Raw genomic sequence first — 26,221 nt, forward strand, 5'->3', positions numbered from 1 at the left:
TGAATCATATAACCTTGGGCCGTCATCTGGTGTTCATGAAAGTAGACAATGGTAGGAAATTCATAGCTCCATCATATATAAAACTCTCTCTTTATTGAGAAATCTTCATAACTTTTATGAGGATTTCTCAATAAAGATTGAGTTGTATATATCTTGGAGCTGTGGATTTCCTACCACTGTCTACTTACAAAGCAATAGCCAATATCATGAAGTTATTCTGAGTATTTTTTGTCTCAATAAAACCATTAGTATGAGTTGTTCTATCATTTAAATATCTGTCTGTTCCACTGATGACTCATGGTGTTATTTTTGTGCAGTTAGCAAGAGTATCAACCCAACCTCATGTACTACTGACAAAGCACTAGGCACTTTCCAAAACTCACATAAAGGCAAAAGGAAAACTAAAACAAGTGTAAAGTGTAAGGACCAATACCAGAAAACTTATCCTACCCTACAACCTGGAAAATACGACTTAGGGAGAACTGGGATATTGGGTTTAAATATAAATTCAAGTATCAATAAAATGACACTCACCCAATCCATGGAGAACAGCTGCTGTAAGGAATGGGTCCTTCTCAAATTCATCAAATGCTTGGACCAGCTGGGATGCAGTCTCTGGATTTACAGCATTTCTTGCTTCAGGCCTGTTAATGCCAATTGTTAAAATAGTGCCATGTCTTTCTGTAATGACATTCATATTGCCTACACAACACAGGGAAAGAACAAAAGAAAAATTACCGGACTAGACTTGCATTCTGCATTAAAGGGAAGCATGTATGCATATATCAGCGCTGCCAGTTTCCCATTGCGATCACATGGGCAGTGTGTATGTTACTTTCCACCCTCTTCTGTGATCTGGTGTCTTCCTAAAAAAACATTCTTTATCCCCGGGCTTTATCCCAGCTCCAAACAGTCTCATGCCGCCCCACTCCCCAGCCGATGCAGTATCTTCGAGCTGTTACCCGCTTCCTTTGGCTGTCAATCACTCTGGAGGAGGTGGGGCAGGGGCCTGACACTATAGATCAGGTGCTGGCACTGTCATAGACCCACCTCTGTGACACAGTCAGCCCGGGAGATAGAACGTTTTTAAGGAAGATGCCAGATCATGGAGCAGCGTGGAAGGTACATACGCCCTGACCTGGTAGATGTAGTTAAAGGGCTTATCCAACGCTACAAAAACATGGTAACTTTCTTCCAGGAACAGCCCCACTCTTGTCTCCAGCTTGGTCGGGGTTTTGCTGCTCAGTTCCATTGGAGTGAATAGAGCTTAACTGCAAACCACACCTGAACTGGAGACAAGAGTCGTGTTGTCTCTGAAAGAAAGTGGTCATGTTTTTGTAGCACTGGATAACCCCTTTAACTCCCACGGAGGTCCCTGGTAGCTGATGTTAACCCACAGTGGTGCCCCTGATAGCCATAATTAACCCCTGATGATGCCTCTGGTAGTCTGTACCAAATAAAAGAAATAAACATTCTACTCACGTTTCTTCTGTTGCCACGCTGCTCAGGTCCTCTTCTCTCTCATGTAGTCTGTTCCAGTCTTCTCCAGCAGGCGGTGCGCAATGAAATTACGTTACTGTGCCTGGCTCAGGAGAAAGAAGACGTACGCCGCTCTGGTAGGGCAGGACCCAGCACACACAGCATCCTCCTGTGCCTGGTGGCCGACACATCTTTTGTTAGGCCCCCTTTAAACGTACGGAAAAACCACCCGGATTTCCTATCAGGAAATCCGGACGGATTTCCAGACCCATAGACTTTAATTAGTCACGGACAGTACAGTTTCGGAGCTCCCAGCATCATCATGATACATGATACCGGGAACTACAGTACAAACTCCATTCCATAGCACATTGTCCGTAATGTGGGAATAAGCCCTTAAAACCATTCTCTCGTGCATGCTTTAACCCCTAGACGACCCTGGACGTAGGGTTACGTCATGGAAGTCTGTCCCCAGACGACCCATGACGTAACCTTACGTCATGGGTGTTATTCCCGCTATTAAGCGCGCTCCGGAGCGGAGCGCGCTTCATAGGAGGTGGGGGCCGGCTGCAGTGAGCAGCCGGGACCTCACCGGTAATGACACGCTGCAGCGATTGCGCTGCCGCGTGTCAATAACCCCTTAAACGCCGCGATCGCGGCGCGACCGCAGCGTTTAAGTGTAAGTGACAGGGGGAGTCCCCTGTCACTTACCGATCGGGACCCCCGCAGTGTGACTGCGGGGGTCCCGATCGTTGAAACGGACTGCTGGAGGTCTCTTACCTGCCTCCATGCGGTCCGATCGGCGATCTGCTACACTGAGCCTGCACAGGCAGGCTCAATGAGCAGATCGCCGATAACACTGATCAATGCTGTGCCTATGGCATAGCATTCATCAGTGTATAAATCAAAGTAATGTATGTACAAGTCCCCCAAAGGGACTTCAAAAGTGTAAAAAAAAAAAAGTTCAAAACACTAACACACTACCCCAAAACCCCTCCCCCAATAAAAGTCTAAATCACCTCCCTTTCCCATTATATAAATAAAACATATAAAAATGAATAAATAGATAAACATATAATATACCGTAGCGTGCGTAATTGTCCGATCTATTAAAATATAACAAGCGTCATTGCGACCGGTAAACGGCGTACACGAAAAGAGGGGAAAAAGTGCGCAGATTAACGATTTTATGTTACATTATATATTTAAAAAAATCAATAAAAAGTGATCAAAACGTCCGATCTTCACAAATATGGTATTAATAAAAACTAGAGATCATGGCGGAAAAAATTACACCCCATACAGCCCCATAGGTGAAAAAATAAAACCGTTATAAGCGTCACAATAAGCCCATTTTATTAATATTTAATTGCCAAAAAAAAGGATTTCATAAAAAAAAAAATATATAACATTAGAGAATCTGTGTAAACCTGCATATGGTTGTGTTCGGGCTGACCTATAGAATAATTGTATCATGTCGCTGTTACCATATAGTGCATTACGTAGACACAGGAACCCCCCAAACGTTACCATATTGCATTCTTTCTTACGATTTCACCTATTTATATCTTCATAAATAATATATTTGGAATTCCATCATACATGTTATGGTAAAATGAATGACGCCATTACAAAGTACAACTATTCCTGTAAAAAACAAGCACTTACATGGCTTGTAGATAGAAAACTGAGAGTGCTAGAGCTCTTAGAAGGGGAGGAGGGAAAAACGAAAGCACTAAGATCAAAATTTGCGCGGTCCACTGGGTCATTTTGGGCCTGGTCCTCAAAGGGTTAAAGGCCCTGTATTGCCAATAAAGATATATCCTATGTATATGTATGTATGTATATACAGTGGTGCCTTGGATTACGAGTAGAATTCGTTCGTGGACCGTGCGTGTAATGCAAATCCACTCTGAAACCAAAGCAAATTTTCCCATAAGAAATCATAGAAATGCAAACAATTGGTTCCACACCCCAAAAATAATGATTTATTATTCTGAATAACATGTAAAACAAATGAAACAAACATTCAGAAACAGCAGAATATGTGATATTATAAGTTACTGTACAGTAATGGAGAGAATGGGAAACACAAGGGCTGACAGAGACTGCAGGGAGCAGGGAGGAATGAGCAGGGCAGATGTGGGCACATACATGCAGTAATCTCTGTCCGGGGAGAGAGGGGTTACAGCTATGAAGAGATTACCTCCACAGTCCTGTCCCCTGATGTAAGCCCCAGCCTGAAGTGGATCTACTATGATTTGGAAGGTGAGGGAGACTTCCTGGGTCAGAGTACAGTGCTGTAGACCCCGCTATGCAGACCATGCCCCTCCTCCACTCGCACTCCCACCCAGTACTGGGAGTTGTTAAACCAAGTCACAGTTTTGAAAAACTGTGAGCTCTTAAACCAAAACGCTCTTAAACCAAGTTACTCTTAAATCAAGGTACCTATATATATATATATATATATATATATACGCACATATATATATACATACCATCAATACCCTAGAAAATAATTCCCTTTACCCATTACCAAAATACCCTGGCTTACAGTCCATTTACACAGAAAGATTATCTACCAAAGATTTGAAGCCAAAGCCAGAAACAGACTACAAACAGAGATTAGGTCATAAAGGAAAGTCTGAGATTTCAAATCTGAGATTTTCAAATCCATTCCTGGCTTTGGCTTCAAATTTTTGGCAGATAATCTGTGCACATAACACATATGCTGTGCACGTTACATACATCATATACACAACACACATACTATACAGTGTTGGCCATATATCTTCATTTATTTTGCTCGCAATGAAAAACACAAGAGAATGAAAAAAAGTCAAATCATTGATCATTTTACACAAAATTCCAAAAATGGGCCGGACAAAAGTATTGGCACCCTCAGCGTAATACTTGGTAGCACAACCTTTAGACAAAATAACTGCGAACAACCACTTCCGGTAACCATCAATGAGTTTCTTACAATATAGATCCACGAAGAAATGCACACGGACCAGCACTACACCAAATAATCACTCACTGCGGCATAGGCATATTGACTCTGATCTGGTGGGAAGCACACAGTTCATAAACAGTACCAGCGCATAGAAAATGAAATTGCGGCACTCACCCAGTCTTTTCTTCAAGCTTTATTGTAGTTTACTGAACCTAAAAGTCACTAGGACGCGGGACAGGTGAGGGAGGACGAACAATGGTGCATACAGCGACGGCCGTTTCGTGCGCAGGCGCACTTCGTCACGGCTAACATGAGGTGCGCCTGAGCACGAAATGGCCGCCACTGTATGCACCATTGTTCAGTGAACTACAGTAAAGCTTGAAGAAAAGATTGGGTGAGTGCCACAATTTCATTTTCTATAGGCTGGTAGAGTTTCTTATAATGTTGTGATGGAATTTTAGACCATTCTTCTTTGGCAAATTGCTCCAGGTCCCTGAGATTTGAAGGGTGCCTTCTCCAAACTGCCATTTTGAGATCTCTCCACTGGTGTTCTATAGGATTCAGGTCTGGACTCATTGCTGGCCACTGAAGAAGTCTCCAGTGATTTCTCTCAAACCATTTTCTAGTGCTTTTTGAAGTGTGTTTTGGGTCATTGTTCTGCTGGAAGACCCCTGACCTCTGAGGGAGACCCAGCTTTCTCACACTGGGCCCTACATTATACTGCAAAATTTGTTGCTAGTCTTCAGACATCATAATGCCATGCACACGGTCAAGCAGTCCAGTGCCAGAGGCAGCAAAGCAACCCAAAAACATCTGGGAACCTCTGCCATATTTGACTGTAGGGATCGTGTTCTTTTCTTTGAAGGCCTCTTTTTTTCCCCTGTAAACCTGTTGATGCCTTTTCCCAAAAAGCTCTACATTTGTCTCATCTGACCAGAGAACATTCTTCCAAAAATTTTTTGGCTTTCTCAGGTAGGTTTTGGCAAACTCCAGCCTGGCTTTTTTATGTCTCTGGGTCAGAAGTGGGGTCTTCCTGGGTTTCCTACCATAAAGTCCCTTTTTATTCAGACGCTGACGGATAGTACGAGTTGACACTGTTGTACCCTTGGACTGCAGGGCAGCTAGAACCTGTTTGGATGTTAGTCAAGGTTCTTTAGCCACCATCCGCACAATCTTTCAGTGAAATCGCTAGTCAATTTTTCTTTTCCGTCCACATTTAGGGAGGTTAGCCACAGTGCCATGGGTTTTAAACTTCTTGATGACACTGCACACGGTTGACACAGGAACATTCAGGTCTTTGGAGATGGACTTGTAGCCTTGAGATTGCTCATGCTTCCTCACAATTGTGCTTCTCAAGTCCTCAGACAGTTCTTTGGTCTTCTTTCTTTTCTCCATGCTCAATGTGGTACACACAAGTAGAGATGATTGAACATCAGAAAATCTTAGGTTCTATCGAACTCGAACCTTGTCGAACCTTCCGCATTTGATTCCCGATGCCTTCCCGATCTGTGGGGAAGGAGGATACAGCCCAGGTACGGCTTGGATTTCCGGGATTTAGCCCACGTAATAGGCTGAATCCTAGAATTTCAGGCGGTACCCGGGCTGTCTCTTCCTTCCCCGCGGAGCGGGAAGGCATCAGGAATCAAATGCGGAAGGTTCTATAGTTCTATAGAACCTAAGATTTTCCGATGTTCGATCATCTCTACACATAAGGACACAGGACAGAGGTTGAGTCAACTTTAAAGAGACTCTGTACCCACAATCTGACCCCCCCAAAGCACTTGTACCTTCGGATAGCTGCTTTAAAACCAATATCTGTCCTGGGGTCTGTTCGGCAGGTGATGCAGTTATTGTCCTAAAAAACAACTTTTAAACTTGCAGCCCATGCCAAAAGGGAGTATCTATGCCCTAACTTTGCAACACTCCTTTGTCCCTCCTCCCCACCCTCTTCATCATTAGGAATGCCACTGGAACATTTTCTCCATGCTGAACATTGCACAGGTGGCCCAACGATCCAGCCCATGTGCCGGGCTGACACAGGTGGGGAATAGGAGGCCATCTGCCGAGAGCATTCCTAATGATGAAGAGGGCGGGGAGGAGGGACAGAGAGGTTGTGCCAGCCTAATGCATAAACAATCTAAGCCACGCCCGTTGGGCATGGGGCTGCCACTTTAAAAGTTGTTTTTTTTTAGGACAACTGCGGAACAGACCGCAGGACAGAACTTGGATTAAAAGCAGCTAAAAGCGGTTGGGGGGGGTGGGGGGGTCAAATTGTGGGTATCGCTTTAATCCATTTCAACTGGCTGCAAGTGTTATTTAGTTATTGCCACCACCATGTGGCACAGGTATGTAATAGGTGCTGGTAATTACACAAATAAAAGAAGCATTACATGATTTTTCTAAGGGTGCCAATACTTTTGTCCACCCCCTATTTTATGTTTGGTGTGGAATTATATCCAATTTGGCTTTTTGACAATTCTTTTTGTGGTTTTCCATTGAAGAGAAATTAAATGAAGAGATTAATACCAAATCATTTGAGATTGCAATCATTTTCTGGAAGAAATTGAGTATTATCTGACATAATTTCAGGTGTGCCAATACTTTCGGACAGCACTGTATACATTACATAACCACAATTACACATAGGGGGAGATTTATCAAACATGGTGTAAAGTGAAACTGTCTCAGTTTCCCCTTGCAACCAATCAGATTCCACCTTTTATTTTCCAAAGAGTCTGTGAGGAATGCATAACTACACCGTCCTGACTCACTGTCCCGTCACTGGCAGGAACAGGAAACAGACAGGGAACATGACATCACAAAAAGTAAAGAAACCACAGGCCGATTGGTCATGTGACCAGGCCTGAGAACACAATGAGCGCTCTAAATAAATCCTGGACAACTAAAGCTTGCAGGATACAAACAATGTAACACTACTGTATACTCCAGATTACCTTCTTCAGAGACTGTTTTAGAAAACATACTTATAAGATATCTATGCAGATTGAAGATTCCTGAAATAATGTAATGTAATGTAATTTATCTACCTGTTATTAACCAGCTAAAAGTCTAAGTAGCAGTGGGATGCAAGTCTTTAACATATCCCTTCTAATGTTTCTTAATACTGAACTGCTAAACTACAAGGATACAGATCTGTTTATTTTGGCCAAACATTTGGTAGCCAAACAAGCATAAATAGAATGATGCGGGTGTCTAGGTAGATTAACCACAGTACTCTAAAGTCAACAAGTATGCTTATGAAAACAAACAGTTTTGGATCAGATGTTAGACCCTGATTGCCCATCTATACTTCACCTATGGTATGAAATAAAAGGTCTTCCCAATTTGTCAGATACATACGTGTGTATAAGAGCCCTAAGGGCCCTATTACACAGTGCGATAATCAGATGAATCAGGCTGATTCAGCAGATTACAGCTCAGTGTAATAGAGACAACGATCAGCCGATGCCAGTGATCATCGGCTGATCGCGTGTTATGGTCCTCACCGAAAATCATCTGCTGCCAAACGTGCATCACTATGTGTAAAATCTGTAAGCGTCCGATGGCTGACAACTGTGTAAAAAAAAAAAAGTTTCAGAGAGAGCTGTGCAGTATTTGGAATAACTCCTGCTACTTTTATCAGCCACTACAATGTAAAATAACTAAAGATCATCATTCCACACTCAACTCATTGTGGAGGGCTCAATGACGCAATTCCAACACCTGCCATAATAATGCAGTGCACAATGGAAAATCACCAACCCTGCAGCAATTTGTACTTAATACTCAGGGTATAGAGTTATGTGGTTTATTACAAAGGTGACATCCAATATCTTAAAGAGGACCTGTCACCCCCGGTGACGGGGTGACAGGCTCCTGACCCCCCGTTAGAGCCCCCTTTACTCACGTGATCCCGCCGGGCCCGCTTCTGGAGATGGTCGGGTCACGGAGATATCGGCGCCCGGCGCGCGCGCTCCTCAGATGAGTCCAACACTCATAGAGAATGACAGAAGAGTCCAGAGCTCCGTCATTCTCTATGAGCGTTGGACTCATCTCTCAGCGCGCGTGCCGGGCTGCAGCGGCTGAGATCTCTGTGACCCGACTGGATCCAGAAGCGGGACCCGGCGGGATCACGTGAGTATAGGGTGCTCTAACGGCGGTCGGGAGCCTGTCAGCTCGGCACGGGGGTGACAGGTTCCCTTTAAAGCAACTATTACATGTAACGTCTTAGCTATGTGGTTTCTCCCTTTCTCAATTTTTTGTGTAAATACTAAATGTCTGGTTCTTTTCTAGATCAGCTACAAGACAGGATAAAGGCAATATAAATCTAGTACATTGATTTCCCATTGTTCAATTTAGACCTCCATATACAATACAACACAATATTGTAGCTGTCTCACACTTTGAACAAAACTTTAAAGTGTCACTGTCGTTATAAAAAAGTTTTAGCAAGTGAAAAGTTTTGATCGGTCCAGTGTTCAGACCCTGACCAATTGTGAGGATGAGCCGGGAGAAGACTATGCTACGGCATGGCCTGCTCCCCATTCTGGGTCAGTGAAAAGAGTCGAGTTCATAGACTTTCATTATGATTCAAAACGTGACACAGAGCCGGGATAGGACTTCACTAAGAGTCGTTCTCACGATCGGTCAGGGTCTGAACACGTAGACTCAGACTGATCAAAACTTATGAAATGCAGAGCAGGATGGCTGCATGTTAGACCAGCTCTCCTCAGCAATCGACTGACCGAGGCAACCAAACTGCACCAACATGAGCAGAAATAACAAGGAGAAGATCAGGAACACCCCAGGCACCCCAAGATCTCTCAGGGGACAGGCAGACCTGGGCAAATTCCTGAATAAAAAGACGGGACGCAGCCCCGTGCACACATCCAAGATGTCGCTGACGGAAGTCAGTGAACAAGAACACGCTGAAGACACAGAGGCAGAAGACAGTGGCTCAGACGCACAAGCTACAGGCGGGGGAGCAGAGATCCAGATCACTAAGGCTCTGCTACGGAAAACAGTCACCCAGGCTATACAGCGCTCACTACAGACAACGCTCGACCCTATATTGCATGAGCTCTCTGAGATAAAATCTGATATTCAATCACTTTGGAAGCCTTTCCAATTTCAGGCTGGGTTCACACTACGTATATTACAGTCAGTATTGTGGTCCTCATATAGCAACCAAAACCAGGAGTGGATTAAAAACACAGAAAGGATCTGTTCACACAATGTTGAAATTGAGTGGATGGCCGCCATATAACAGTAAACAATTGCCATTATTTCAATATAACAGCCGTTGTTTTAAAATAACAGCAAATATTTGCCATTAAATGGCGGCCATCCACTCAATTTCATCATTGTGTGAACAGATCCTTTCTGTGTTTTTAATCCACTCCTGGTTTTGGTTGCAATATGAGGACCACAATACTGACTGAAATATACGTAGTGAGAACCCAGCCTCAAGGTGTACAACAAATCTGAGATACAGAATGTCACCCTGTCCAGAATCCTAGCAGACTCTTTAAAAAGCAACTCACCCTTCCATTAGTCAAACACCTCCATCAAGTACTTAGGCATTAACTTACCCAGAGACCTATCACAACTCTACACCATAAACTTCCCTCCGCTATACAAGAAGTTTAAGAAGCTGATGCATTCCTTTACTATACCATACCTTTCATGAATGGGTGGTAGAAACTTGCTGCAAACCTATATACTCCCCTCACTTTTATACACACTACAAATGCTCCTGATGGAATTGCCATGATCATACCTCCTCAGGTGGAAGACACTGTTTTCCAGTTTTTTATGGAGAAAGCTTAGGCTTTCAGATAAAATGCTCTCACAACAGAGACAAACTGGAGGTCTAGGACTCCCAAATATAGAATTCCTTTACCAAGCCCCTCACCTACAGAGGTGGGTGGACGTGGCATCCAATAGGAGCCTACTAGTGGGTAAAGAGTTGGAGTATGTACAACTAGGTGTAAAAGGTCACAAGCTTCTTTGGCTTCCCACTAGAGCGGAGGTGAAAACCATAAAGAATTCTTTCCAAAAAGGCACACTCTCTGTGAGGCTAAACTTCATCTCTTCACCCATGCATACGCCATCACCTCCCTCATTGACACCGAGTATGCTATTACCATATCTGGTTAATCCAGAACTTGTGTCTCACGAGCCAATCTGGGAAAAATTGAACCATGTTACACTTGGATCTTTACTTAAGGACACTAAGCCCCCATCTTCGGGTGCACTACAAGAAATCCTATCCCCATTCAAGCCAAACATCCTCCAAATACATCACATCACACACATAGCTGAAACCTTCCTTAAGTCTCATACCAAATTGAGGGAGCTGAATTGGTTGGAACGCTTTTTTGCCTCCAGAGTCACCATCAAACATAAACTGACCAGGTACGTTGACCACCTGTTGAAAGAACAATCACAAGGCTCCTCTTGTCATTGGAAATGGACTTACATAGAAAATTTACAGAAAAGGAACGATCTACAATATTGGCTAATTCCCAAGGTTTTTCAAAATGTTTTTCCCAATGTGTAAGGACCCAAGAAAACCACTATAAGCTGTTATCTAGGTGGTATAAAACACCAGAACATTTATACCGCATGGGCGTCTCTGACATGTGCTGGCGATGTAAAACAGATAAAGGCACTCTATACCACATCTAATGGACTTGCCCAGAAATTTGTCCCCTTTTGGACTATGATTGAGGAAGCGATAAACAAAGTAAGTGCCTCCCAGACTAAATTAACTATGTAACTGGTCACATTGGGCCTTCCTAGTAAGACCTTCCCTCTTTATAAGAACTCACTGCAGGCACATCTGCTATCAGCAGCAAAACTTTTGATTCCATTGCACTTGCTGAGTCAGGTGGCCCTGTCGCAACAACAATGGGTAGAGAAGGTCAACCAAATTTGCCGTCTCAAACAGGTAACAAGTGTGCTAAACTATACGAGAACCGAGTTTCAGAGAACCTGGGCTCCATGGCATACAGCTGCTACATATCTCCCCCCTTTTTTTTCCTCTTTCCTTCCATTTTCTTTTTGTCACACACTGGGTGAATGAAAATAATTCTTTTGATACAGTAAAGGCATTAAGTTCTATTGTTGCTTTTCCTACATGTTAAAGTGTTTAACTACTAAATCTGCTACACATTGCTTGAAGACACAAACCCACCTAAAATACCACAAAAGACAATTCAGCAAGCGCTGATAGATATAGCTCATAGATTGCGCCTTTACCCGCTTCAATATACAATATGAAACTATCTAGACCAGACGCTCTGATTTACTAACTGAATTATGAGCAATATTGAAGCGGACTCTTAGGTCGGACTCTTGCACTGGGACTGACCATCTCCAGAATGTGGACAGCAGTTGCATTATTGTAATTCTTTATCCTCTGTTGGACTGATCGTTAAACATCTACTCAATGTTACTATTGTTTAAGATATATACATGAAAAAGCCAAAATATCTCTTGTAACTGCAACTACTTTAAAATAAAATACAGAATTGAGAAAAAAAACTTATGACATGTCTTCACTGACATGTCAAAACTTTTTTTTATAACGACAGTGAAACTTTAAATACAGTTTTTAAATAAATTAAAGGGGTTGTCCAAGATAAATTGATAATTGGGTATTCTTCCAAGGCTGTAAACAACATTTCAGTCATATATATTGACCTGTCTAGCTCCCCTGCAAGTGCCTGATCTTGGGCCACCTGCTCTCTGCTGCTGATTGGAAACATTCAGTGACTTTTTGCTCCCTCCGAAAACAGCCACTCAGCATAGATCGTATACTATCTATGCTGACCATGACCGGCCATTTCCGGAGGGAGCAGCACATCACCAAATGTTTCCAAAACACTGACAGTGCCGGAGACTGGGTGGCTTCAGACCCGGCATTTTTGGGGGAGAGGGACAGGTAAGTATACATTAGTGACATGACCTCTGCAGCCCCGCAGGATACCCAATTATCAATTTATCCCAGACAGCCCCTTTAAGTTTTAAATTAAGATTAAAGGGGAAGCCAGTTTCCAGTTGCCTATAACACAGGCATCACATATATAGCTTCACCACAATTGTGTCTTCCAACATGATGGTAAAAAGTAACTTTTTTTCGGGCTGACAGTATCACAGAGGTGGGTTACTTTCGGCTGTGTGGTATATCAATGTGAGCCAAACTAAATAATTCTGGAGGAGGTGGGAATGATGGCTGGAGAGCGGGGCGGCTGCTGACAGTGTCAAAGACCTGTCTCTGTGACACTGTTTGCCTGAAAGAAAGTAAATTTTTTACTTGCACGCCGGATCACAGAGCAGTAGAAGGTATATATGCAATACTAGTGTAATAGGCTACAGGAAACTAGCAGCACGGATACATGCATAGCTGTGCTATCAGTTTCCCTTTAATATTTAAATGGATATGAGCTATAAAACACGATACCTTTGGTGTTTGCTAGGTTAAACTGCACAACTATCAGTCCAAAAACCTATCATATGGTATAAAATGAAACTGCAGGTTTCTCTTATTGGGCTGTTTGCCGTTTACGTTTGAATACTTTTTAACAGATCTGTCAGACCTGTCAGCAGTTTTTTGCTGATTAAAGTAAAGGCAGTGTACAATAGGGCTTCTTAGGGCCCTATTACGCGGATCAATTATTTGCCAAAACAGGGTGCATGCAAACCACGGAATACGTGTGTAAAGGCCGCTGCGGATTCCGTCGCTGGCCCCTGCTTGCGGCAGCAAGCATCTCCGCCCGTGCCATTTTATGGCCTGGCCGATTCCGCCGTCCGTCAAAAGAATTAACATGCCAATTCTTTCGACGGACGGCGGAATCCGTCTGTGCCTAGAATGGAGTCTATGGCACAGGCGGAGATGCGGCCTTTACGCGCGTATTCCGTAGTGTGCATGCACCCTCAGGCTGCATCTGGCAGATATCGGCCTGTGTAGTAGAGACAGTGTTCAATCTAGATAAGTCTGGATCATTGGTCGCTAGCTGCGCATGTAATAGGTGATGCACAGCTGACAGCTGATGAAAGGGGTACTCCAGTATTTAGAAAATGATAAAGATCATGTTTACCTCTCCACACTCCCTCAGTGTCCTCCTGGTTCGTTGCTGCATTCCCTAGTTGACTGCAGCTATCACCAACACTTTCAAACCTGTCTCTGCAGTGAGTTATTTATTGGCAGCGGTTATGTTTTAGTTATTTTTGGCCACACTGTTGGTCCCTTCCTAGGTGGCCACCGGGGTCCACGTCAGCCTGGATGTTGACACTACCCAGTGTGATGTTCAGGGCTGCTGTGCTCTCGCAGGGGTTCCCCGGCATGTATGTGTGGGGTGACGCCTGGGAGGCATGAGGTTGGTCCTTGGTGTGCTAACAGGGTGGCGCAGTCCACCGGGTCCATCCAATTGGGTGCCATCATCCTTAAATGTTTTATTCTTGACACATGTGACACAGTTATGTATACACTGAGGTTTTTGGTGATTATTTGTACACGATGAATATCATCACGATGTTGATTAACACTATACTGTATATGATACAGCCTCTTATGTCACTGTTGTGTTCATCGATTATACGGATGTCTATTTTTTCACATTGTTTATGTATTACTTTATTATGATCCTAATTATGCACATGTGATGTGATTTACTTGATTGCTGTGAACACGTATTTAAGTGTGAGTTTGACACTATGTATTTCTGCTTGAGAAAGGCTAGTGTGTATAGCCGAAACGTCGCAGGGGTGTGAATAAAGCCACGAGTTTTTTCACCTTCACCTAAGTGCTGTCTCCGTTTACTATATTGTTTGGAGTCCGGATTTTTTGAGTTCAATCTGGTGAGGCGTGCACTACTCTAATTTTTATTATTTTTTCTGCCCTTTTGGCTGTTAGTGCTGTTACCTTTTGTATACTCAGTTAGGCTGCTGAGCCAATCACTGACTGAGACAGGACAGTGGAGCAGCCAGTGATTGACTGAGCAGGCTGTCACAGGCGGGTTTGGAAGTGTTAGCAGAACTTGCAGTCAGCAGGGAACACAGAGACAAGGCAGGAGGACACCAGGGAAGCTTGGAGAAAATACCTTTATTATTTTGTGCAGAGATGTAAATCCCACAGGGCCTTCCCCATGTCTGCAAAAACCCAACAATGATAGATAGGTCTGTGAGTATAGGGTGTTTACATATGTGCATTGGGGAATTAGGAGAAACCGATTTTGAACTCTGCTGCTGGGCTTTTATAGCTCAGAAAAATGTACCATATCCCCTGATTTGTATCAAACATAAAGCTTCTATTTCAGCAGTGGAGCAACAGATTCAAATAATTAATTCTGGGTAGGAGCCCTATTGTAGTCGGTTTTTAATTGAGTTATCTGACAAAGGGAGGCTGGCCTAACAGGGCTTAGACCCGCCTCCCTCTTGATGATGTCATTGTCACAAAACGGCTGCCACAGAAAAGCCTGGGGTCAACACTCATTAGGTAAGAATGAGTTTACTTCACTTCCTGGTGGGGGGTTGAGGGGGAAAAGATAGGAAAGAGGGGCAGATAGGTGATTGAAAGCATATTACAAAAGTATTTAACTTTGTAGTGCGTTTCAATTACTGGGAAAAAGCTTTTCACCAGAGTTGTCTTTTAAGAGATCCACTTTTAGAGTATAAAGTCCGAATATATTATTGCTCTCTGATATCAGAATAAATTTTGACATCTGATTAAAAGGGTATTACAGCATTTTATAGATAAGGTAAACAGAAAAAATAGCATGTGTATATCTAGCCCCGGTACCCCGCAGCTCCCATCCTTCTCCTTCCAGTCCCCAAATCTTTTCTCTTTGTCCTGCTTCCAAGGTGAGCGCTCAATGCAGGACCTACTGGCTCAGCTAATTAATGGCCTGTCTTGGCCAGTTATTGGCTGAGGGACTAATTCAGCACCTTGCACTCGTCTTAGAAGGAAGGAGTGAGAAGCAGGGCTGTGGAGTCAGTAAGCCGCATCTCCCACTCCAACTCCTGGATTTTATCAGGACCGACTCCCACTCCAATTCTGACTCCGACTTCAGAATTGGCCAGTCAGACACCAGGGGACTTATTTGTCCAACCAGTGGAAAGCAGATCTGGCTCAGCAGCTTCAGCGTAATATCCTACTTGATCCTGGGGCGACTTCTGGGTGAATAAGGGAAGATATAAAGCAGATTCTCCTGTGTGTGTGCATTGGTAGCAGTCAGTCTCCAGCCACCATGTCATGAAGCAGGTGGTCTTTTCCTGCTAACAATGCCAGATACCTGTGATATAGAGGGGTCAGCCATAGTGATATGAAGGGGTCAGCCATATTAATATAGAGGTCACATAGTGATATAGAGGGGGGGAGGGGCGTGGCTTGGCTGTTCATGTAGTTGGATGTGTGTGAGTGAGCTGCTGCACCCGGCAGCCTAAATCATCCTGCTTGAGCGCAATACCTCGCCATCCTGAGCTCACGACACCGCAGCACAATCTCGGAGGACTCTGGTAACGGTTGCAATATCACCATGTTGGGTCGCAGAGAGAGAAGCCCGGTAATTCAGCTGCGCAGCAGCTCCAAGATGGCACCGCTGTGGCATGGGTAAGCCTGCAACCCCTGACGATGAGGTAGCTGTGGCCGACATTACAACAGAACCCATGTGCACTGAGGCAGAAGGCGCCATAACTGCAGCTACAGCCTTCTTCACTGTACCTCACACTGAAGAGCCCACTATTAAAAACATCTATGCTGCCCTGACTAAATGTACAGTCTTCTTATATGCACAAATTGGAGGTGTGAGAGAGGACATTAATCTGATCAGGCAAGATATGCGCAAGATGAAAGACAGACTGGGAGAAGCAGAGGGTCGCATCAGTGAAATATAGGACTTTCTGCCCCCTGTAACAAAGGACATGAAAAGAGTAGTGCATAACGTGTCCTTACTGATTAATTAAACAGATGGCCTAGAAAAACACACAGGGTGCCATTCCGACAATCACCTCCAGGGGCGCCTCCACGTTCAATATTGCTTTGTATCCTGCATTTTAGGGACAGGGACAATATCCTCAGCCTTGCAAGAGATCGTGATGATTTAACCATTGTCAACATAAAAATTGCCATATATCCAGACTTTTCCGCTGAGGTGCAGAAAAGAAGGGCACAATTTACGGATATTCGGAGACGACTGCGAAATTTGAAGATTGCCTACTTCATCTGACCTGCATGACTATGGGTGGTCGCATTAGGACGCACGCACTTCTTTGAGGATCGTCAACAAGCCCTCCAATAGCTCAATTCCAATGAATGCTCTTTACAACGCTCTTTCCTCCTTGCTTTTGGGACATTGACCAGTTGCAAATGTGTCCCATTAGTAGTTTCTCTATGAAAGGTGTATAACCCTATTGGGTTATGTTTTGCCTCTATACTTTTCTTCTTGCTAACAGAACTTAGTTTGATTGAGGCCAAGTTTGCTAGTTTGCCCCACACAGATCTCGCCTCCTTCACTGAGTGGCTGAGCGGCCCTGAGACGTAGCGTCTTGGGCGGCGTCAGACACCCGGAAGCGGTCGGGAACCGGGGACCGGAGCGCCGCGATGAGTGAGCTGCCGCTGGAACCGGGGAGGTGAGTAAACGTCTTTTATTTCAGCCACCTCCTCCCCGGTCCCCCCAAAAAAGTGCCCCCACACTGGACAACCCCTTTAATTGTTACTGTTCTCTAGCTTGTCTATAGGGGCTCTGATCACACTTGCTTATGTTAAGATGAGTACCAGTTCCTTACCATATAGAAGTAATGATGTCAGGATCAAAAGGTAAATTAACAGTATTAGCCTGGAATGTTTGGGGGTTAAATGATGCTACCAAGAGGTGTGCAGTGTTCTCCTATATACAGAATGTGCATCTGACCATAATTTGCCTCTCCCAAACTCATCTTATTGAGGACAATACTAAAACATTACAAAGAGCCTGGGTACAAGCTGCGTACCACTCCACATTTTCCAGCCATGCTTGTGGGGTTAGTATATTGGTACATAGAACCATACTATTTGTATGCTTGGACTCCCAGATAGATAAAGAGGAGCGTTATATTTGTATGCATTGTAAGATCTATAAAGTGCCCCTTATCCTTATAGCTCTCTATATACCCCCACCGTATAATAATGTGGTATTGAAAAAAGTACTCTTATATCACTAATGCTCCCCCACTTCCCCTATTAATACTTGGTGATTTTAACAATGTTTTATCTCCTCATTTAGACAGGTTCTATCCTGCTGGTCCACCGGCTGACTCCCAACCCACTACACTTGCGAGGCTGATAGAGGAATGCGGGCTGTGTGATCTTTGGAGGGTTCGTAATACTAAAATGTACACATGTTATTCAGGGTCCCACCATACGTTTTTTAAGGATAGACTTAGCAATTGGCACGCAATCTATGCTATCACTCATCTCTGATATACAATATGCTTCTAGAAGTGTATCTGACCACTCCCCTTTACATGTACAACTCCAGCTAGGGGGTAGAGGCAATAGCATTCCACTGCCCTGGATGCTGAACCTTTTGGCTACAGCTTGTAGACATGAACTCGTCTATCTCCGCAACCATAGCAGAGTTTTTTCGCTTTAAAGCGACTCTGTACCCACAATCTGACCCCCCCCAAACCGCTTGTACCGTCAGAGAGCTGCTTTTAATCCAAGATCTGTCCTGGGGTCCGTTTGGCAGGTGATGCACTTATTGTTTAAAAAATCAACTTTAAAACTTGCAGCCCGTGCCAAACGGGAGTATCTGTGCCCTTACTTTGCACCACCCCTCCGTCCCTCCTCCCCACCCTCTTCCTCATTAGGAATGCCACTGGAACATTTTCTCCATGCTGAACATAGCACAGGTGGTTAACGATCCAGCCCATGTGTCGGGCTGACACAGGTGATGAATAGGAGGCAATCTGCCTGGAGCATTCCTAATAATGAGAGGAAGGTGCAAAGTTAGGGCACAGATACTCCCGTTTGGCACTGCCTGCCAGTTTTAAAGTTGTTTTTTAGGACAATAACTGCATCACCTGCCGAACGGACTCTGGACAGATGTTGGATTAAAAGCAGCTATCCGAAGGTACAAGTGGTTTGGGGGGGGGGGGGGTCAGATTGTGGGTACAGAGTCGCTTTTATGATGGTACTGCCTCTACCTCCCGTGTTTAGGAAGCATTTGAAGCTTATGTTAGGGAAATATATATACAAAAAATTAGCTGACACAAATCACAGTCAAAGGCTTTTATTAATCTAATGTGCGATCAAGTGCAAAAAGCTGAATGTCTAATGGTGGCAGACCCTGTGGAGGTACATGAGCAGAGATGGACGGAGGCCCAATCACAGTATTCCGAACAGCTCTTAAAGGTTCTTTCAAACACAAAGTTGCTTCCAGGAGGGAGAGAGTGCGGGACATTTACTGGCAGTCATAGTGAAGTCACAAGAGGGACAATCTAATATCACAGAACAGCAAACTACAGAGGGGAATAGGGTAAATACGGATGATGCAATCTTAGATGTTTTGTTTAAGTATTACTCCGATACATATAAATCTACATTAGGATCATCTGTTGAAAACATAGATAAATATTTACAATCCATTACTTTACCACTCAGGTGGAGGCTCTAGATGGACCTTTAACTATTGAAGAATTAGATTATGCCCTTAGTACATTTTCTAATGAAAAGGTAGCTGGCTGCAACGGCCTTCCTGACGAATTTTATGAAAAACATCAGGATGTGCTATTGCCCCGTTTATTGGGGGTCTATCAGGAGTCTCTAACTGCTGGTATTTTGCCTAGGTCTATGCGAGAAGCCACGGTAGTGGTTCTCCCAAAACCAGGTAAGGACCCCATGCAACTTGGGTCTTACAGACCCATATCCTTGTTAACAAATGATGTTAAATTACTTGCCAGGGCTCTGGCCAATCGATTAACTGATCACTTCTTTGATTCATCCGGATCAATCGGGCTTTAGCCTGATCGATCTACGGCACTGAATTTACGCCGATTATTTGTAAATATACAATTGGGAACTGACGATGAGGTTCATACAGCCGTGGTCTCACTCGATGCAGTCAAAGCCTTTGACAGCAACGAGTGGGACTTTCTGTGGGCTGTGCTACGTAGAATGGGATTTGGGCCTGTTTTCATTAGCTGAGTACAACTGCTGTATAAGGAGACAATGGCCAGAATTAGGGCCAATGGTGGATTGTCTCCTTGCCTTGCATTGGGGCGGGGCACCAGGCAGGGTTGCCCCCTGTCGCCCCCTTCTCTTTGCATTGGCGATTGAGCCATTGGCGTGCAAGCTACGTGCCACCCCAGGTTTCAGAGGCTTTAGACGTGACACCTGGGAGGAACGTGTATCACTATACGCAGATGACATGCTGCTGTATGTTCATAATGTGGTGGATTCCCTCTCTCCTATTATGGCCCTAATTGAGGATTTCAGCTCTAAGTCTGGACTCCTTATTAACTGGTCAAAATCAGTTGTGCTCCCTCTGAAGCCTCTTCCGCCTGGCACTGATTTGTCACACACCAAATTGGAAGTGGTATCTGAGTGTATACTTAGAGATCTGTGAAATTTGCACTTCTGTGATTCTGTTGGTAACAGTATATTCCATGATGGATGGATGTGGACATTCATATTACATACTTTTATACATTTATATTACATATATTACATATATGTTTGGAACCCTTTAATCGCTGATCAGTTAGATAGATAGATAGAGTGCTTACTGATTGTATGTTTATACTGTTTTTTTATGCCAATGTTCTCATTGTACCTTTTGTATTTTTTACATTTTGTTGTATAAAGAAAAAGTGGGGAAACCTCGGTTTAAAAAAATAAATAAATAATTTTTTTTACATAAAAATGTATCTGATAAAAAAAACAATGATATAGAGGGGTGAGCCATAGTAATATAGATTTTTCACTGTTACCCAGAATAACCCTTTAATTTCTGCCTCTCTCTAACACACACACAGCCATAGCGCACACACACAGCCTGCTGCAGCCATAGCGCACACACACAGCCTACTGCAGCCATAGCACACACACATAGCCTGCTGCAGCCATAGCGCACACACACACACAGCCTGCTGCTGCCATAGCATACACACACACATACACACAGCCTGCTGCAGCCATAGCACACACACAGCCTGCTGCAGCTATAGCACACACACAGCCTGCTGCAGCCATAGCACACACGCACAGCCTGCTGCAGTCATAGCACAAAAACACAGCCTGCTGCAGCCATAGGACACACACACAGCCTGCTGCACTGCTACAGCCATTGCGTGCACACACAAACACAAACAGCCTGCTGCATATTACATAGGATATCGTCATATTACACTGCTGCTCATATACAATCATTCATCTAGGAAAAGAACAGTACAGGCTCCCCCACACAATGGACTCTTCCAGCTCAGAAATAAGCTGCCATATAGTGACCACCAAGTTTTCCCCGACCACCCTTATCTAATAGGGCCAGTGCTTTATTACTGATATATGGAGGAAACTAAATGTATGTGAGAAAGGGGTTTTCTGGTTGTTATAAATAAAGGTCTTAGAATGATAGAATATAAAATAAATAAATGAGGAACATTTATAAAATCCATATGAAAACTCAATTATAAAATTTTAAAAGTTTTTTTTTTTAAAGCTACATTTTTTCCAAGCCAAAACTAGCTCTAACTCCACGACTCCAACACCCTGTTGAAAAGATCAAAAAACTGAAAGGAGAACAGCTGTGGGGCGCTGGCAGGGGCTATTTTTTATCCCCCATGACTCTGTAACATATATTTTTTTAAATAAAACACTGGAATACCCCATTAAGTGATGATCTTTATTTTTCATAGCTTAGGCTGGTGGGCATTTTAGGGTATGTACCATATACAAAGGGCAGAGGAACATATCTTTGAAAGATTGGTCCATCATATTTTTGTAATTGATCATAGGCATGGGGTCCTAGCTGATTTCCCTGGAATAAAGCAGTTTGGGAACCACAAGTTTAGGAACTAAGGGACAAAGACCGAGCTAATGATCAACTGCATTATTATGTCCTTACACGTTTGTTTTCTTGGATATACAAACATTAGTATTCTTTTCTAAATGATCAGCAGTCTAACTTTCACCAGCACTATATGATAGCAGAAAAAGTCCAGCTATGGCCCTCCTGCTGAAATGTATGAAATATCTGTACACAAAGGATGGGGACTATCAGGAGCTCCACAGCAGTAGTAACAGCACCAAAAGCACACTGAAGGATTAATCTAACAAAACCATGCAGATTTTAAAAAAATCTTTTGCAAGAATGGGTACAGTTATATTTATGTCCTCTCTGCAGCTGCAAATAGCATCTTCCCATGGTAGTTCCTGAGACATGCAGTGTTCACACCATTCATCCCTGTGTCATTATATAGCATATATATTATGTAGCACTCTTATCAATTCATACAGTAAATGTTTGGGTTCCATGTTAGCTCACATCTGCACATGCACAAAGTATTTCGGTTGACTTTATCACGTCCATGTAACTTACTGTATATTTCCGTTCGCAAATCAGTCTGCAGGGATGTACAATGTGCAGAGTTCATTTAGCCTGTCAAAGATGAGTGCATGAGTGCATAGTGCAAAGTGTCACATGAGGTTCATAAGACAACAAACCTTATGGGTACTGTCATTCTCACTGTAGCAGACACTATCAACATTGAAACTATTATATCTGTGTCTCATTTAAACATTTATACATCAACAATTCTGTACTGGCCATTTGGTGTTAAAAACAACATAAAAACAGAAGAAAGGTATGAACCTAGAGGGGTATTTTTTTATTTATATTTTTGCTCAGGTAGGTGCTAAAAAGATTTTTTTTTTAAAAAAAGCCCTTCTATTCTTGCCAAGCCATTCTCATAAAGCCCCAATTCCAATGCGCAGCACTTCTGAGATTAGGGTTCCAACGTGGAATTGCCCACTTAACCAGTTAATGACTGATACTCCTCAGAATAACTGCAACAAATATGTCTACTACAACCCTACTTTCTGATGTGGACCGCCTACTAAAGGTTGCAAGTGTCTTTTCTGGAGATGATGGCAATCACCAAACCATGGACATGAAAAAAGTCCTATGGGACTTAGAAAAGACAAAATGTCAGCAACTAAAGATTTGGTGGGACACCACAACATTGAAACAGTACATTGAGAAAAAAATGATTCCACGTGGACTCCGTTTACGCAAGCCTCCCAACTTTGCTAAAGGTGAGGAATATGCACAGGAGTGGAATCAGGCTCTTTCTACGTGTTCGTTCACACTTATGTCCATAATAATTGCAAGACAGGAAAAGAAACTCTCTGCTCTCAGCGACACGGTAAGTTCTCTAACAACTACATCTGAACAATATAACAATCTGCCGGAATATACTGACATTTTAGAGAAAACTAACTGTGCATTGTCTGAACTAGAGGCTTCCATCATGGAAGTAAAAAAAGCCAAGTTTAATAGAGATGTCAAAGATTATGTGTCGGACTCTGAATATACCTAGCAAGAGAAGCGACGTCAACAGCGGGCTAGTCGCTCTGTGACAAGAAATGCTCAATCCGCACACACTCCTATATCAGTGACCTTTAGCACCACAGATGACGACTCAACGGACACCCAAACCGAAATGTCAGAGGTGGAGACACCTACACCGACAAATTTGTTGCGCCAACTTAGCAGAAAATCCTATCGCCCTCGCACCCAAGTTGCGCAATATCAAGGCCAGCCCAAGGCTTGCAATCAGGTGCCAAAAAACGGACAAGAAGAGCCAGGAGAGAACACTGACACAGTGGGAGGCGCATGACCGAAGAAGAGGGGGAAATGAGATCACCTTCCTCACTGGATGTATACAACATGTCGGCTACCATCCTGACTGAATCTCACAAGGTACTACAACGTGGTTTGTCCTTTGTCAAACAATACAGGAAATTAACAAGTTTGTAAGACTCTTAACAGTGAAGAGACATTTTTTCCAGGGTCACTCCATTACTAATCAGACCATGGGGGACATTTCACTTAAAGGAGACGTCCGGCGAAAATTTATATTAAAGTATTGTATTGCCCCCGAAAAGTTGTACAAATTACCAACATACACTTAATACGGGAAATGCTTATAAAGTGTTTTTTCCCTGCACTTACTACTGCATCAAGGCTTCACTTCCTGGATAAAATGGTGATGTCACGACCCGATTCTCAGAGCTGTGCGGGCCGTGGCTGCTGGAGAGGATGATGGCAGAGGGATGCTCAGTGTCCCTCCAGTGCCCTGTGTCCCTCAGTGTCCCTCTGACATCATACTCTCCAGCAGCCACAGCCCGCACAGCTCTGGGAATCGGGTCGTGACATCACCATTTTATCCAGGAAGTGAAGCCTTGATGCAGTAGTAAGTGCAGGAAAAAAAACACTTTATAAGCATTTCCTATAATAGGTGTATATTGGTGATTTGTATAACTTTTGGGGGGCAATACAATATTTTAATAAAAATTTTCACCAGACTTCTCCTTTAAAACTAATGATTTAAATGACGTGGGAAGTGGATTTACTCCATTGTATATGTCTTTTTCTGAGTAACAACGTGTACAGGCAATGTTGGATTTACAGAGCTCAGACTCATCCATGCAGGGTGGAATTACTAGCACATCGGGATGCTATCAGATTCCTAATCCATCATTTTATCCCATTAATTCTCGTGCCCCCTGCATGGACGTGTTTCAGCACAAAATTTAACATGACCTAAAACAACTGAATATGTCTTGTGACAATAATAAAAGTAACCTTACCTATAAAGAACGTCAGGCATTGAAGGACCTTAATTCAAATCCATATATAGTAGTACGTCAATCGGACAAAGGTTCATCGGTGGTGGTCTTAGATAAGTCTCTATACACAGGTCAAATTACCAACATGTTACATGATGCCACCACCTATCAACTTTTAACCAAGATCCTATACCAATGTTCAGTTTACAACTCAAGCATCTTCTAGATCAGGGCGTAGAGATGGGGGTTTTAGACCAAAAACTTTCAGAACATCTGTTTCTACAACACCCAGTCATTCCTATATTTCATGCTTTTCCCATGACCCATAAAAATGTCTTCCCCCACCACTGTGCCCTATTATATCTGGAATAGGCTCCCTTACGGAGCATTTATGCGCTTGGGTTGACAATTTGTTACAACCTCTGGTCACTCGTAACTTAGGTTACGTTCGAGATAGTAAAAGTCTCTTACAATCTCTGCACAAATTACCAGCAAGTTATGACAGCAAATGGCTGTCATATGACGTGTCAGCACTTTACTCCAGCATACCTCATGATAAAGCCATCACTGCACTCAAACATCACCTTCACAAATACAGTAATTAAGGTAATGAGTTACAGTCATATATCATTTTGGCCACCGAATTTTTGCTCACTTATAGTTTTTTTATGTTTGAAGGTAATTTCTTTCTGCAGATACTTGGATGTCCTATAGATGCAAAGTTCTCCTTGTCTCTGGCAAACCTGTATATGTCATATTGAGAGGAGGTCATCCTTTACAGTTATGCTAAACCATTTTCGCTATGTATTTCATGGTATGGCAGATATATCGATGACCTCCTCCTTCTGTGGACGGGCCCTCGCCAGGACGCAGAGAACTTTGTATCCCACATTAACAAAAACAATATAAATCTCACATTCACCTATCAATTTAAAGAAAAGGAAATTTCCTTCTGGACATCCTACTTAGGCTAAATGATGAGGGGACTATTCACACTCAATTATTCCGCAAGCCCTCGGCGGGTAACTGTATTCTACATGCGGAAAGTAGCCACTCACCTCATATGACCAAGAACTTACCTGTGGGCACGTTCATCAGAGCGCTTCGTTCATGCTCTGATGACTCCTCCTACTCGAGGGCTTGCGACAGCCTATATACTAGACTTTGTGCCCGAGGGTACGAATCCAGGACTTTACATGGAGCTCTCAGTATAGCCAACAATAACAATAAGCCTAGAACTTACCATCTTCTAGATAGGGAAAACAGAACTACTACCCAATCACCTGTCTCAGAGAAGGGATCTCCACTCACTTTTTCCACCCCCTTCAGCCCCCAGTTTAACTCCATCAGGGACATTGTACTAAGATACATTCCTATTTTGTACCAAGAGGACACATGTCAAAAAATCCTGTCAGCAGGAGGCCGCTGTGTGGCCAGACGTGGTAAAACCTTGGGGAATTTTTTTTCACCTAGTCAATTAAAAAATTGCAGTGGTAATTCCCATTGGCTATCCACAACTGGTTCATATGCATGTGCCATGCCTAGGTGTGGCATATGCAAATATGTTTACAAAAAATCTTGCTTTAAGGGTGCGTTCACACCTACAGGATCTGCAGCAGATCTGCAGCAGATTTGATGCTGTGTTCAGTTATTTAAATGAAATCTGCTGCAGAAAATCAGCTGCAGATCCTGTCGGTGTGAACACACCATAAATCAGAAGCCACAGGTGTTTCTTTTCCCATTAAATCTTTTATCAATTGCAACACTTCCCACATAGTCTATCTTGCCACTTGTAATACATGCAGGTTACAGTACGTGGGTAATACAAAGAGGAAACTTAAAGTCAAGATTCCAGAGCACATAACAGATGTGAACACAACCTCAAGACTGTTCTCCAAAAAATCCATGTCAGGCTTGTCCAGTCATTTCAGTGAGACACACGATGGGGACTTAAG

At 43.3% G+C, this 26,221-nt stretch overlaps 1 protein-coding gene across 4 annotated transcripts in view; it reads right to left on the minus strand.

The window, feature by feature from the left end:
* The window catches only part of LOC138784579 (enoyl-CoA hydratase EchA19-like), a 98,303-nt gene that overhangs the window by 60,790 nt on the left and 11,292 nt on the right, over positions 1-26,221 (minus strand). For 2 of the 4 annotated variants that reach the window (XM_069960187.1, XM_069960186.1), the window contains exon 3: positions 535-702. In XM_069960187.1, coding sequence (XP_069816288.1) covers positions 535-702 — 168 coding nt within the window. Of the gene's footprint in view, positions 1-534; positions 703-12,609; positions 12,733-22,014; positions 22,095-26,221 lie in introns of those variants that run through there. The other 2 variants (XM_069960189.1, XM_069960190.1) reach the window with 2 other exon arrangements.

Source organism: Dendropsophus ebraccatus, chromosome 2, assembly GCF_027789765.1.
Source record: "Dendropsophus ebraccatus isolate aDenEbr1 chromosome 2, aDenEbr1.pat, whole genome shotgun sequence".
In the NCBI taxonomy this organism is placed as follows: domain Eukaryota; kingdom Metazoa; phylum Chordata; class Amphibia; order Anura; family Hylidae; genus Dendropsophus; species Dendropsophus ebraccatus.